This window comes from Chenopodium album, chromosome 21 (genome assembly GCF_948465745.1).
Source record: "Chenopodium album chromosome 21, dcCheAlbu1.1, whole genome shotgun sequence".
Taxonomy (NCBI): Eukaryota; Viridiplantae; Streptophyta; class Magnoliopsida; order Caryophyllales; family Amaranthaceae; genus Chenopodium; species Chenopodium album.
Window position 1 is genome coordinate 18413040 of NC_137854.1, and position 16931 is coordinate 18429970.

At 32.1% G+C, this 16931-nt stretch overlaps 1 protein-coding gene across 1 annotated transcript in view; it reads right to left on the bottom strand.

Annotated features, from left to right (window-relative positions):
• LOC145602014 (THO complex subunit 2-like) overlaps positions 1 to 14884 on the bottom strand; it is a 37806-nt gene extending 22922 nt beyond the window's left edge. The window contains exons 1-13 of the mRNA XM_081658123.1: positions 14516 to 14884; positions 14299 to 14424; positions 11096 to 11137; positions 9558 to 9617; positions 9409 to 9471; positions 8633 to 8713; positions 7953 to 8018; positions 7829 to 7876; positions 7664 to 7732; positions 7436 to 7569; positions 5827 to 5902; positions 3560 to 3753; positions 549 to 629 (exon numbers count right to left, since the gene is read on the bottom strand). Of these exons, the coding sequence (XP_081514249.1) occupies positions 549 to 629; positions 3560 to 3753; positions 5827 to 5902; positions 7436 to 7569; positions 7664 to 7732; positions 7829 to 7876; positions 7953 to 8018; positions 8633 to 8713; positions 9409 to 9471; positions 9558 to 9617; positions 11096 to 11137; positions 14299 to 14424; positions 14516 to 14650 (1175 nt within the window). The 5' untranslated portion in view covers positions 14651 to 14884. The remainder of the gene's footprint in view (positions 1 to 548; positions 630 to 3559; positions 3754 to 5826; positions 5903 to 7435; positions 7570 to 7663; positions 7733 to 7828; positions 7877 to 7952; positions 8019 to 8632; positions 8714 to 9408; positions 9472 to 9557; positions 9618 to 11095; positions 11138 to 14298; positions 14425 to 14515) is intronic.
• Positions 14885 to 16931: the final 2047 nt, after the last annotated feature.

A 16931-nucleotide genomic window follows, 5' to 3' on the forward strand; every position in this document is an offset into this window, starting at 1 on the left:
CGGCGGTGTTTCAAAAATACTGTTAGGCTGGTGGATTTAGGTGGCTGCCATGGATAACTTGGAGGAAGGAGGGAGGATATGGTGGTGACTGTTGAACTATGAAGATCGAACTAAGGGGCTGAATGATTGAGGTGAGAGAAAATGGGGTAAGGTAACAAAGGGTATATGTTTATAATTGTGTTTAAAATGTGAGGGTAAAAAAGTAAAAGTGTAGTGTTAAATTTGCCAAAAAAAGGAAACAGGTCAAGTAAAGAGAAACTTCCCAAAAAGGAATACTGGTCAAGTAATAAAGAACGGAGGAAGTACAACTTTTAATTTTGGGGTTAGGTTTTACAACAAATGTCAAAACTGGTATGCCGGAAAATTTGCTATGTGTGCAATATGTTCAGCAATCAGTAGAGACTTTATGTACTCATGTCTACTGAAGTACTAAGTGCATACAATGTTATTTAAGCCCAGAAACAGCAGATGGAGACAGGATATGAAATTACTACTATTAAAAGTATCCAATCTCAAAAAACAGAAACAAGATACATGTCTTTGTGTACCTGAACAGCTCATCACAAATCTGAGCATATGCCACTGGATTAAGAGGTGAGAGACGCTCAAACAAGATATTTGCATGATACCTGTAATACAATAATAAAGGAACCGATGCTGTTAAGGAAGCCAGAAGTGGGTTATCTGATATGGGCTTATTCAAGCAACAAATTATAAAAAAAAAATAAAATTAAAAAAAAAAGCGTTCAGAAAATCATCCGTAAGTGCTTCAATACTCATATTTTATTAGGATAGAATTTAACTAAATAATTGATGTCATAATAACACACCAAGAGGGTATCACCAACATAAGAAAAAGACAATATATATGAAACCCTCAAGCTACATCATAATGTATATACAATCAAGAAAACTGAAGTTCCACTCAGAAGATGATTCTTGACACACTGAGACTAATTCTTGATACCAGATATGCAACAACCTCAAGCAAGCTCTACCAAAATATGAAGTTATCTTTCCATCTCGACCCAACCCGCTTTTGGTGGGTATTGAACATTTTCGACCCAAAACCTGACTTTGATTGAACATATTTAACCCGTAATTTGTTGGGCAAACCCAACCTGAGCTGCTGACCCGTTTTTGTGGGGTTTTTAAAGAAAAATTTAAGATACACATTTTTTGGAAAATGAATATCTTGTTCTTTGATTGATTTTGATCATCCATCTACCATTCTATATTCATTTCCCTCTAATCTCTCTCTTAGATCAACACCAAACGCCATCCACACGGTCACACTAACCTACCGACCTACACAATCTGCATCCGCATAATACACGCCATGCCACCAACCACATAGCCCACACCAACCTCCACTGACCACTATCAGATGGTGTTAAGCTTGAATTTTGTATAGCCAACGTCCTTTACACTATATCATTATTTTAAATGTTAAGGTTGAAATTGCATTGATAATCACTACATAATATGTACTACAAAGATAGTGAAGATAACGTAATACTATAAGTTAAGTAAGAGAGATAATAACCAACTGTATAAGAAAATTATTTACACAATCAAAAAGATTATATACACCTATATTAACAATGTCAAATATATGATTGAAGAGATAAATTAGTGATATAAAGAAATTATATCAAGAGATTATTCTCCACATATTTAATGTTGGATTCTTCCTTTGATGACGAATCTGATGGTTTAAATTATGTAGTCGAAATGTAATAGATACAAATGATAATGGTGAGAATGTTCAATTAACAAAATTGAAAAATAAACCGCAAATATAGCTTGAAAAATCAAATATTTCTAATAATAAGCAAAAAATGAATCAAATAAAATCAATTCTTAAACCCATTGGGTTAACCCAAACCCAAATACATTGGGGGTTAGGGGTAGAGCATTTCTTGACTTGAACCCAAAGTGACCCGACCAGAAATACCCTGACCCGACCTGAACTTGACCCGATTGACAAGTTTATACCCGATTAAGCACTATTTAGCCATCCTCCATAATTCAGTAATTAAGAACCTCTAAGTCTGCATCCATGTCACACGCAACATCAACCCTAAGAGATTTAAACTAACTCCTTAAAAACAAGGTGATGTACCATCTATTACTCTATACTAAATCAGAGTAATTTTTGGAGGGTATTTTCCCTCCTAAACTCTACTCTTTTTTTTTTTTTTTTTTTTTTTGTAGCAACAATAATTTGCCTAGGAAATTCATTATATTTATTATTAGGATTTCATCTTTCTTAAGACTATTATTATAATTGACTATTATGTTATATTTTTCTAGAAATTTTTAAATTTCAATTATCAATAATTAAAAAAACCGAGCATGCTTGGGAATCATCTAGTAGGGATACAATCTGAAGACAGGAAAAAAAAAATCAGTATACCTCCCTCCTCTATAAATATTATAATGGCTTGCAAGCAATCTAATACCATGTATAATGTACACTTCCAGCAGGATCTTATTAATACTACTGCTTATCAACATAAGTAAATAATAGAAGCTTGAGGAGCCTTCCTATCCCTGATACCCAAGTGAACACTACATTTTCAAAAGAGAGAACATCACTTTAAATTACAGTATAATCATCGCAGTATATCCATCAAGATCAAACTCCTAAAGAAAAAGTCACTCCATGCCTCCACCGACCTATATAGTTAGATACAAAATCCCTTTCCAAATTATTACCTAGCATATCATGTCATTGTTTTACATAAGCCACCTTGTATCCTTTTTCCATGAAATTTAGTGTGTTTGCACATGCTACAATACCTCCATGAAATTTAGTGTGTTTGCACATGCTACAATACCTATACAATGTGCCACTAGTTTCCTCACTTGATATAGTCTACAACAGAAGAAGAAATATGACAGCCATATTGATTTGACCCTCCATGAGAAGGGGAACACCGGAACAGTAACGAAATGCATTATGCATAGTAAATGTCTCCTCCCAAATGCAATAGAAATAATACTTTATTAAACAATAAATCTCACCCAAATAAAGATCTTGCTGTAAGATAGGGAATATGTAACTTCTATCCCATGGAGACTCAGATTTTTGATCCGAGTGTCTAACATGGCAATTCGAAAAGCTTAGGGCACAGGGACTATCTTATATTTGACCATGGGTACTGGGACATGGCAATTATGGTTTATAAATATAATTATTTTTTATGCAAACCATTAATTTAATTTTTTTATATTTTCATTAACATATTTTTAAATGGGACATTTGTGTATTTTTGCTAAGGGGACAATTGATCTAATAGCAACCTGGAATAAAATAATTACAAACGAAAAAGCCAATGTTTGGGGCTCATATGGTTAGCAAAAAGACAAATCATACCTACCACATCAAGCTAAAAATCAAAATTGAACCATAACAATAGAGCAACAAAGCAAACAGCAAACTAGTAACTAGTAACAAACTTAAGTGCAAGCAACGATGAAATAAATGTCTTAGTAGGGAAACGACAAGCATGTTTCCCTCTTTCCATTAGGGAGGTAATGATAAGTCACATACCAATCATCCACAAGAAGGAAACCAGTAAGCAAGCCTAGTGTTTGGCAGTCCTCGAGCTCTGAAACAGATTCATTGATAGCTTGATTTTCCATTTCTAAAGCGACATACAGATCTACAGTCACATCTCCTTGCTTTTCATCATCCATAAGATCCTTTCCCGTTGCAGCTAGATTTATTTTTCCAATCTTGTTAGCCTGTTACAATGAGCCAACACAATGAAACGCATCCTAGATAACGCAGCAAAGTCTAAAAGAAAAAAATCAAAACAACTCAATGTAGAGATCATAACCAACATCTCCATTTTAAGAGTGTAAATCACCCATGCGTAAATGAAGGTGAATATAAATAACAAGATAGTGGATTGGGTTGATTAATGCCCTGTTCTCTTCGCCTTATATTTGCTGAAATTATTTTTATTGAACTGAATAAAATTTATTCTCTATTATATTTGTACTTTGAAATTACTGATTTTTACAGATTAAAAATTATTTTTACTTACTAAAATTACTTTTATTGAACTGGCCTTATTTTTACTGAACTAAAATTATATTCAGTAAACTGTATTATTTTTATCAAATATTATTTTTTTAAGGTGAACAAAACATGGCCTAAAAGTGAACAAACTAATATTTAAGCGCTCACAAAAGCAATCCTTCTAAAGTGTTTCCTGTTAATCATTATATGATCATTTATTTAATGTCTTTTAACATATACTTCCTCTCTTTCTTTTTAGTTGACATGTTTCTTTAGTCACATTTGCCAATATACAAATTCAACCATTAATATTTCTAATTACCGATAAGCAAAAATTATGAAAAGTTGATATTTTGAAATTATATAGGCAAAATTGGCCTCAACAACACCAACTTTTAACAAGGTGCATATGGTAGCATGAACTTTGACTAGTAGCTTTAATAGCACCAACTTCTTTATTGGGTGCACAAACCTAGGATCGAAAACTTTATTGAATATTAATATACTATTAACTGTTTGCAAATTATGATATCATATTTAGTCCTAGAGGTCCAAATTGAGCCAATACTTTGACCTGGACATTTTTATAACACACAAATCGATTTTTATGTAATTTTTTATGCTAAAGTTGATCTCAAATTTGATTAAATTGACCTCCAAAACCTCGTTTAATATATTTTCCCCATAAAAAAAATTGAGACACGCAATACTAAAAGATTTTTTATAATAATAAAATATTAGATAACATGTCTTCGTCAAAATTTTTGGTATCAAGCTTCATTTATGATATTTTGTACACCTAATAAAAAAGTTTGTGTTGTTATAGCTACTAGTCAAAGTTCATGCTGCTACTTGCACCTTGTTAAAAGTTCGTGTTGTTGAGCCCAATTTTGCCAATTATATATTGTGACGAATCTAACAAGATCTCACATGACTATTTTTCATTATGTATGAAACACAAAACACGATCAAAGAGGAGTGCATGAATAGTGCTAAAGTCAAAATGTGTCAACTTAAAAAAACGGAGGTAGTAATACATACTATTTATTATCATCTTACCATTTTCTAAGATAAAACTTTAACATATCAAAATTAGTTTTTTAACAGCAAACTACAAAGGATGTTCACTAACCATATGTGCAACAAGCTGCTTAATTTTAAATTGTGACTACACCAACTTCAACTAACTGATTGTGTAAGATAAGAGTAACAGGTATGCCAAGGTTCATGCTATATGTCACGGTGAGACCTAGGCACACCGAAGGAAAAAGCTCCAAATCAAAATCCTTTTTTTTCATTCTTTCTACATTTGGTAAAATTCACAATGCTAGAGGCTTCAAAGATTACGGACAAAGGCATCTAATACCTTACAATTTCTTTCAAGCCAAATCATTCAGGCAAGGTTTGATAAAAAAAACTTGTCCATAGGTAAAATTCCCTCTAAACCAATGCCTACAGATTTTGTCCTGCTTGTCCAAAAAGTAAATAGTACAAAACATATTATGTGTTTATAGAAAGGCTATTAAGTCCCTATTAGATTTGTACTTCCTTCACTCTTTTATGTTCAAGTTAAAAAATGATTGAAAAAGGTGAATGGGTGTAAGATGAAGTAGAATAAAATAACAGAAAAAGAATGTAAATAGTGAATGGGGGTACGAAAAAGGCGAATAAAGTAAGAGAGAATGTGGAAAGGTGATTATTGTGGGGTAAGAGATGTGAGATAGTAAATGAAGTATGAAAAATAAATTAAAGCAAAGTGAGTAGAACAAAAATGAAAAAGGGATTATGCTGACCTCATCAAGGCGCTTCATTGTAATGGCATTGAAAGTTTCAAATGCTTCCTCATCCTTGGGAATTAAATGTGCATATCTGCAAATATTAAATTGTTGATTATACATCATCCAACTGAATTAATACATATATCCGGAGTGAAAGACCTCAAAGCAGCGACAAGGAACTTAAAATTTAAAAAATCTAAAAACAACCAAAAGCAGAACATAATTACCAAAAATTATCAAAGTGATTATGCTGACTATCTAACGATACCTTTTTTTAGTGATTATTGACAAAAGAGAAAGGGAGACGAGATAAATCCATCCTACATTAAAATCCTAGACTCATAACAGAATAGAGAAGGACTACTACATGACTACAATTTGTCATCCAAATAATTACATACCACAGACAACCTCTACTGAAAGTAGTAGAGGAACATAAGAGTAAGATGCATAGAGTTAGGGGTGTTCATAAATCGATCGGGACCGAAAAAATGGACCGGACCACCCCGGACTGAATCAATCGGTCTGGTCTTCGGGTCTTGAAATTCCGGTCTTCGGTCCGGTCCGGTCCAAAACCCTATTAAAACCCGGTCATGAACGGATCGATTTTTTATTAAAAATATGCGTATAACCTTAAATAATGGTTAAAATTATCCTTAATAAGCTTAGAAAACTTTAAATTTATAAGTTTTATGTAATATACATACAAAAAATGACGTTAAAAATATAGTTTTTCCTTTACTTTTTTCGTGTTTTCCATAACTTTATTAAAAATTCAGTATTCTTTTTACAAAAATTCTTAAATCGGTCCAAAGCAGTCCGGTTTGGGTTTTGAACCGATTCTTTCGGTCCTAGCTTAATCGGTTCGGTCTTCGGTTCTTAAAATTCTAATTTTCGGTCTTCAGTCCAATCTGGGTCGGTCCGGTCCAGTCTTGGACCGATAAACAGCCGTACATAGAGTTAATCATTAAATGTGCACAAACCAACATAAATGAGTCATTACAGACAAAATTGTAATAGCAAAATTGAAATTCAATAAAAGGCACTAAAAAATTGTTACAAATAATTCCACACCAATCATGCTCCCAAGTCTATATTTGTTCGTCTTTATTAAAGTTTACAAGAGTTTGTATACCGATGTGTGCAAACTACATCATATTACTTTAATTGTATCTTTAAATTTAGCTATTATTACAAAGTATAGTCAAAGTAAATGAATAGTGCAAAAGTCAAATTGCTGCGATTACTACAAAACCGAGGTAGTATAACTAGAAATTTTGCAAGGAAAGTTTCGTCCTCACTCTGCTTCAAGATAAAGTCAACAATCCATGTACAATGCAATTAGTTGGGCAACAATTGCAGCCAGACATAAAAAATAAGAAGTTACACAATATGCTCTTTTCCTGAATAAAAGTAAGAGACACTTAAGTCAATTATTTTCTCCTCATCTACACTAATAATGCCTTTTTCCTTTCTATTTTAACCCGCATTATGCATAAAGGCCAAAAGGGCATTGGTTGCAAAAAAAAACAGTGATCTTTTAAAACAGGAGACAAAAAAGAAAAGGCTACAAGCAAAGATACTAGTACCATTGGAATACTCAGCTTAGGACACAAATACTCACATGCTATCAAGATCAACAAGGTCTTCTTTGACAAGCAAAGCAGCAAGCCGATACAGTCCAAAAGGCACAGGATTTTGAACTTCCATACGCTGGTAATATTGAAATTTGAAACCTAGAATTTGAGAAGCATGTGACTGCACAAAGTTGGCAACATGGTAATTGGTAAGCCTTGACCATAAACAGCAAACCAACACTAACCAACCAAAATATAAATGACTTATTAAACACCTTAGGGAAAATTGGAATGAGATCCAAGAAAAGCTTATTGTCAGGCTGTAATTCAAAACACTCCATGACCTAAGAAGATGAACAATAGAATAAATCAAAAAATGCAAAACATAGAAAACCATATGCACATAGGCCTATTTCAGGTGATAATCAGCACCAACTTACTATATCAAAAACACGATTTGGATCCAAATCGAAGTGACCAATCAAGGACTGCAAAATTTACATGGTCAGTTCAAGCAGAAATATAATAACACAGCCAATATCACAAAAAGGGAAAAAATTAAACCTTAATAGTGCCGATCTTTGAGGACGATGAGTTAGGATCCCCTGAACCCTCACAAAGAAGTGTTACCTACAGCATATAGCATAAGCAGCAGTAAGAAACACAAATGATGAACATGCAAACTGTCATGCAATTACAACATTCTCAAGACATAATCCTCAGCAACTTTGATGATTCAAACAATCTCACACAGGGAAGATCATTCAGAAAATAATTGCTTCAATGCACAAAAAGAAATCACATGAAACAAACATTCAAGTATAAGGTCTTTCACAACGTCTTCTCTTTCCTTCCAAATCAATGAGAATTGCAATCAATAAGAACAATGAGAAATAGGGTCCTTAATTTAAAAAATAAAAATTAAAAAATCCAAGTAAAATAGTGACAAGAAGATTATGTAAATGTCTGAAGACATGAGCTCTCAAAAAAAAAAATAAACAAATAAATAAAATGTCTGAAGACATGAATAAAACAAAGAGCAAAGTAGTGGTTTTTTCATTTGACACAACTAATCTAATTTCAGCATTCGAATTTTACCTTTATAAAAAAAAGTAAATTGAATCAAAAAAAACAAACTCATTCACAGTACATTGCTTGGATTAATTATTATCAGAAACTCTGACCAATGAAGCCCATAATCCAAATCATCACAGTTAATGTTTTTTTTTTCTCAGGATACATACCAGCTTGGCATAGCCCTCACTCTCTTCTCGAAGGAGGTTGAACTTTGTCTGCTGATATAACAGACGAGTATTTACTCTAACCTGAAACAGCAAAAACGACAATTAAATAAGAGATGTTGCTGACAAAAAAAAAGTAAAATAAAATAAAATACAATAAAAAAATAAAATAAAATAAAATAAAAAAGAGAAAAAGAAAAATAAAAACAAAGCCTTTAATCCCAATAAGAGATATCACAAACCAAAAAAAAGGAGAGAGTTGATAAATTTTGCCAAAATCAAACTTAATGATATAGAGTATTATAAAAGAACACCAGGCTTCAATTTTTGTTTTTTCAGTAACTGTCTCACACTCTCACCAAATAGGAACTTTTGTTTATAACAATTGAAGTATATGCACTTTTACTGGTTGCTAATTTAAAAGCTTAGTCATTTAGTCAAAAAAGAGAAACTTTGAAAACAATCACATTAGAATTCCCATATAAATGAATTAATAATCCAATCAGCTACCCAGTGAGAAGCAAGTAAATAAGGTGGGTGGAAATTAAATTTATTGCGTCTAATAAAGAGAATTGTTAAAAGAAGAGAGAGAGATGGACTGATCAAAACTAATGAACCCTGATAAGCTAGAACACTAAATAGAATTGCTTTCATACAGACTAAAAAATAAAAAAATAAAAAAAAAACCAGATGTATACAAAGGTATGTACAAAAAATATATGACAAGAACACAGATAGATGGCATGACAAAACGTAAAAGAATAACGCCAACTGCAAACCTCTTTAGATTTTAGTTCTTGAGCCTTTATCTTGACCATTTCACACTCCCAGAGGAATTCTTCCTGAAGCGTAGGCAATATAACAGTTGAAAATTATGGCATAAAAATAATTCTTCAACAAAATCGAAACAAGAAATGCAATAACAAACCTCACACCGCTCCTGAAAAAACCTCACTGGAACTAGTGAGCACTCCACGAGCCACCTAGCCTAAGCCAGAGCATAAACAGACAATTACATTCAAAGTCAGATGTGTAATAGAGGAGGCCAACGATTAACTTAGATAAATATTCATGTAACTAACAAAACATTTTAGAGGGCATTCAGGAATGTTTTGGTGTTTAGACTTTAGACTTCCATGTTTTTTTAACATTTTGGAAACAAAACATGTTCGGTAAAATGGTTGAAAACAACAAATTCCAAGCAATTATGAAGTGACCGAAGCAAAAATCAAAAAACCATATTAAGTGGTTTGATTAGGTTTGGTTATTATCTCCTTTTTTGGTTAACCCCAGCTATCATTACCCCTTCCTCTATGACTCTATCGCTAAAAGTGGCCAGAAATGGTGTTTATGGTGAGGGCGATTTTGTACATGTTCTCTCCCCCCTTGCAATTCTAATCTTGACGACTATAAATGTAAAACTAAAACAAAGAGAAAGATGATCTATTACAATAACATAAACCCCATAAAAAATTTGCCTGTGATGTTTTGCTTCAAAACTATCTCAGACTTTCTCAACTATAACGAATTAGTGATCCGTTGATTGAACAGAGTCATCCTTTTGCTTAAGGATCGAATTGAAGAAAACTTAACACATGTGAATAAGACAAAGTGCGCAGATGATGACAATCACATTCTATCTGTAATTTAACAAGCTTATGTAATTTAATTTTTGAAAGCAGCCTAAAATAATCTTAATTTATATAACTGTAATTTAGTTTTATTTTTTATTACAACTAAAATGGTTTTTACTTTTAGGAAACCAAAAGCTGGAAAATGAAAATGTTACCAAACAAGCCCCGTAGTAATGCAAAATTAATGATGCAAGAATAGAACATAGTGATACAACACAGAGGGATTATGTAATCCACAAAACTCCAACCAACTGGGATATTTTATATAAGCATAGCTACACAGTACATGAGGTTACACTTAATACAATTAGCTTAAGCTTCACATAGACAACCCAAAAGCAGACGCATCAGATAGCCAACAGCAAGTTTAAAAAATAAGTAAATAACTACTCCCTCGCCCCATATTATAGTGCCCAATTCTATTTTTTCTTATACTGGAATTAAGGCCATAAGGGTAGTAGAGGGAGAGTATGTAATGACATTTAAGAGCATAAAAATATGGTCAAGTGCACAAATTTTGGTATAAGGGTATAGTATATGGGAAAGGTAAATAAAAGTATATTACGGCACAACTAACCAAGTCCCTTAAAAGTCAACTCCAAATTCTTTCAACTTTTCTTTCTCTAATAAAAACTCAAACAAATGAGTTTAACAAGATGCATTATGAGCTTAGGTAACCCCATAGAAAGCATAAAAGGCTTAAACAAGGAGGAGCTATATCAAATGCCAAACTGCATGATGTTCAATGGACATGTTTAGAAGGCTTAGCAGAAAGAGTGTATCATCACTAGCCCAATATTAAAAAAGCAAAAACAACAAATGCACAACTAACCAATTTGATTAGGCGAGCACGAATTTCTCCAGACATGGTAAGCTGCATGCAATTACATTTGTAAATATCAGTTAGAGAAAGAAAATCAAAGTGATAAGAAAAACAATGAGCAATGGTACATAATGGTGCAGTAACATAATCAAAAGAATATAGGAAGCTATATGAAAGTGGGAAAATTGACAACATCACCCCAAATTATAGTCATTCCACATTAGATTATCCCATCTTTCGATCAAATACGGACAATCCAACTATAAGAGCATCTTCCCAACATGGTCTCATGTGAGTTGTAAACGGCTAAATGGGGTTTTTTTAATATTTGAAATGACGAAATAGGTTTTAGAAATTTCTTCTATCTCCATTCTGTATCTTCCACATAACTGTCACCCACCCTTACATTCCCATGTCAATGGTGCCAAAACAATTATCAATTGTCCCTTCCACTTTCAGCCCCTTCCTAGTGCCAGTCTGCCACAACTTTTTGACGATGGGAAGAGTCTCTACCCAGATTCATGAAGCCACCAACCTGCCCTTGTAGATGGGCAACCAACATCATTTCCTCCTCTCATTCTTCTCTCCTCCCCTTCCTCCTCTCCTGTCCCCTCCACAATTTATGATTCTCCTCCAACATCCCCATCAGAGTTTAGTTAAGACAACACTCTATTTCTCAAAATTAAAGAACAGGTACATCTTTCATGCTAATTCACTCCAGGTTATTTGATATTTAAGAATGCAATCTGATTACTACATCTATTTTACTACCTCCGTTAAACATTATGTGCAACATTTACAAAAAATGGACGCTTAACATTATGTGCAACAAAAAATATTATTTCCTCATTTAGGGTCCGTTTGGCATTGCTGTGGTTTTCTGTTTTTTGGTTTTTTGTTTTTCAAAGTATATTACATATGTTACATAATGGATCAAAAAATATTTAGACTTATTAAAATCATAATAATTTTGAAAACTGACAACAAAAAAGTGAAAACACCTTTTTCTTGTTTCCTGTTTTTGGTTTTTAGTTTTCAAAAAAAAGGAAACTGAAAACCAAAAATGATGCCAAACAAACCCTTAGTTATTAAAAAAAAAATAAGAAAATAAAAAAATAAAAAAAATACTTGTCAAATTGAACACAATACCCTCATTTAAAAAATTAAAACACAATTTACTAACTACAATCAGATTTTCTTAACCACTAATTCTCACCTAATTTTATTTACCCAAACCAACCTAATCTAATTCATTTACACTTAATCTTCAATTCAAGTAAACAAAATCCTTCATTTGCATTCATCTTCATCTCCAACTTCCCCCATATTTTCTCTCTTTCAATCTCCTTATCTCTCTCTATCTTTTTTAATCTTCCTTCTCTCTCTTCAACTTTCAAGAAATTAAATTCGTGGTTGGTTTTGTTAGATTTGCAAGGTCTAAGCTATGCAAGGCAAAGGCAAGGTTGAAGGTAGATGTGCGGAGATTGGCTGGAAGCGAAAGTAAGGTGGTGGTTTAACTGAGTTAGAAATTGGAGATAGTTGGGGTTCTCACAGGATAGGCAGAGAGAGAGAGAAACATGGATTGATAAAGAGACTTGAGAAAGAATATACGCAAAGGGGTTAAAAAAATGTTTTTTAATTAGAACAGTTGAAAACATAAAATGTGGAATTATAAAGTATAAACTAGTTTAAGTTAAGGATTGGTTAGAGAAATTACCCCAAGTTGGGATAATCATGTCCGAGGGTCGAGGGTCCGACACGGGTACTTGAGGTAAAATGAAGAGTCCAAGTAACATAGGTTAATACTTCATCCATTCTTTTTAGTTTAATGTTTGGAGTCAAATGTTTGTCAATCCATGTCTTACATTATTACTTACTTTTAATTATCTATTAGTAAAAAAAAATGATGTTTTCATATAGAGACATATCTAACAAGATCCCACATGACTACGTTTTTCGGGTTTTCGTAAGATCTAAATCATCAAAGATGATCATTGAAGTGTGTTAATAGCGTAAAATTTCAAGCATATAGTAATGACCCTAGTTATATAACTAATGTTATCAATTTCACCAATGAAAATATACTTACTATTCTATGTATAATAACCAATCATGAAAGCAGGTAAAACTAAGAGATAAAATGCATACAATGAGTATCCAATATAAAAGGCTTAGCTTATACCCCATATCATATAGAAGGAATCTTACCACCTTACAATCCCCCTCTTCTGTCTAAAAAATCAAAAGATGGTAAACAAAGGAGATATGGACAGCAAGTGGATACAATTTCTGGAATTCCACAGGTGGATTGGTTATGACTTCAAAGGGTAGTAGCCTTGTAGGCGAATATGAATACAAAACCACACCCACTACAGATAGTCATTAGGTTAGTAAATTTGAAATCGCAGCTACCACAAATCTAGCAAAACCCGCCTCTCATTCACCCGCCCACTTGGCCCACAACCACTTGCCAACCCAACAAAACCTTGTACGCACAAAAATTAGATAAACTAATCCAAGCTTAAATATGGAAGTCAACATTCTTGACAGCTGATGAGCCCTAACCTAAAACCTATATGATGTTAACCACATTAATATTACTCATCACTCTATTAGCCACAAAACTCAAATCTAATGTGGTTTCTTTGATTTATACTTGTGAAATACTTTACATTGATAAATGATCAATAGTAAATGAGATATCCTAGTCCTATTTAAAGGTTTTAGATATCCAATTAGATGATGAACAAAGGTGAGTACAGGTTTATAGTTTATACCAATGGGTATGGATATTGTACATGTAATCACACATAGGTAGGAGGGGGGGTATGCACACGTGCTCTACCCTTTTTGCATCCGTACACTGAGATAGACATGGTAATAACATAGCAGTGGCACACTACTTTCATGTGAAAATGGCATCAATCAAATGTCCGTAAAATTATCCAGACTTTTAAAATTAAAACCCGATAGGCCATAAGCACAGGCAGTCACAGTTCTAAGCAGTTTCTTACTCCTCGCTCCAAGTAAGATTAATTGTCAACCCAAAAAAAGCATTTAACAATAAACAGGAAGAAGCAGGTCATAATCGAAAGTTTATACGAGCTAATACATATAATGTTTCCTGATTAAAGTATAGTCTTCCATTATCTATAAATTCTATAATAGACTTTACGACGTGAAAATACGAGTAATGGAAATCGAATACTCACATCAAGAGCCATTTGTGTAACAATATCCGCAAAATAAGAACCTAGTTCTTCCTCTGAAATAACATCAGAAAACTCAACCGCATCCAATGCCGCTTTACATTTCTGAAACGGCAAAGTACCATATACCTGAAAAATCAAAAACCCACAAATTAAACTTAGAAAATAATTCAACTCAACTCAACTCAATTCAATTGACAGAAAAAGAATAGAAACAAACCATAGACGAAACGAGCTCGAAAACGAAGCGAAGAACGGGAACGGGATTTGGCAATTTTAAATTAGGGTCTCCATCTTTCAATTGACGAAGAAAATCACCAGTCAAATACGCAAATTCAATTGAAGGAAGAGACATAATTTATCAAATCTATGATCAATTGAATAAGGATTAGCTCTCAATAGCTTCACTAATTTTCTGATTTCTGCAAAACGATTTTTGGGGTTTATCAAGAATATAGTTGTTTGGTAATAATTGGGAAAATTTTGGGATTGAAAAGAATTGTATTTGAAGAGTTTGAACTGAAATTGACGACGCCCTAACTAGTTCGCCGAGAAAGGGAAGATGGGCATAATATCTATGCCGGTTTTGCGGCAGGGGTGAGCATAGAGTTCGTACTTAAAAGAGGAGTCTTGATTCTACGCTTTGAGGAGGTAGCTAACCGGTTTGGTTTTAGTTTTTTAAGAGGAGTCTTGATTTGACACACAAAATAACAATACATAAAAAATTAAACAGCTATTTCACCAAAAATCACTTAATATCAAAAAAAATTAAAAATAATATTCTTAACATAATTTGTTATGGGCTATTTTTGTTGGAAAGACATATTATGTATTATATACGTGTATTACAATGAGATTATATATTTTTTTCTTGATTTATTTTTTTAATTATATAATAGAAGTTACAAGCTTGAATGAATTATGAAATGTGAATATCAATCATCAAATGGTGTTTTTTTTTCTTGAATAATTTATGATTAGAATTTCAATCAATTAGTACTGTAAGGATACTTCAATAATACTAGCTAAGAACGACACATTGTTGATTGATTAGTCTTAGAGTAGATTTTCTTGCCATTTTTTTTAGATTTTCAACATTTAATTGATATGAATATAACATATAGAAGTAAAAAAAATATAATAAACAGTTAATTTTAAAAGTAGTTAAAATACACACCATCAATGACACATGTCATCTCCTGGTGTGTCCTTAGTATTTTTTTTTAACTTTTTTTTATTTTTTTATTTAAGAAACAAATCTTTTTAAATATATAAAGTATTGATTTCCTAAAAGTATAATAGAAGATATTGATGAATCTTTCCATTGAAAATCATAGACTTAAGCAAAAAAAAAAAAAAAAAAAAAAAAAAAAAAAAAAAAAAAAAAATTCTTAACATAATTTGTTATGGGCTATTTTTGTTGGAAAGACATATTATGTATTATATACGTTTATTACAATGAGGTTATAAATTTTTTCTTGATTTTTTTTTTTAATTATGTAATAGAAGTTACAAGCTTGAATGAATAATGAAATGTGAATATCAAATCATCAAATGATGTTTTTTTTTCCTTGAATAATTTATGATTAGAATTTCAATTAATTAGTATTGTATGGATACTTCAATAATACTAGCTAAGAAGGACACATTGTTGATTGATTAGTCTTAGAGTAGTTTTTCTTGCCATTTTTTTAGATTTTCAACATTTAATTGATATGAACATAACATATAAAAGTAAAAAAAAAATATATATATATAATAAACTGTTAATTTAAAAAATAATTATTGAAAATTATTGTGCATGGCACGGGACCTAACCTAGTTTACAAAATTCACCAAACGTCGTCAAGGTTTTCAAAATTCACCAAATGTCACCGACAAATAATACAATGACACCTCGTGCCACTAATAGCATATGAACGTTAGTTTTCCGTTAATGCAATTCTTATTTCACCAAATGTCATTACTTTAGAAAATTATTTCACCAAATGTCAATACTTTTTAAAACTAATACACAATAATAATTCATTTTAATGAATAAAAATAATACTTTTTTCGATTTTCATGACGAATATTGTTCGGGTAAGGTTTTGAGGTCATTTTTACCCTTTATGGATACAAATTAAACTCAAAATTGGCAAAAAAAAAAACATAAATACCCCGTTTTGCATTTTTTCGGAAAAAAAAAATTTACGATCTCGACATACAAAACAAGGCATATATGTTTTTTTTTGTCAATTCCGAGCTTAAATTGATTCCATAAAGGTACTAAATGACCCCCTAAACCTTCCCAAATCAATTTTCATGCTTAAAAAATAATCACACGCTAATTGAAATATTTTTCAACATGTAAAACGGAGCATTTACGTTTTTTTTTTTTTCAATTCTGAGCTTAATTTGTTTCCATAAAGGTTCAAAATGACCCCCAAAACCTTACTCGATCTATTTTGATAGTTAAAAAATAATGGCACGCTAATCGAAATTTTTCAAAACACAAAACGGAGCATTTATGTTTTTTTTTGTCAATTTCAAGCTTAATTTATGCCCATAAAGGGTCAAAATGACCCCCAAAACTATACCCGAGCAAATTTTTCCACTAAAATAAAAAAATATATTATTTTTCTTAATTAAAATAA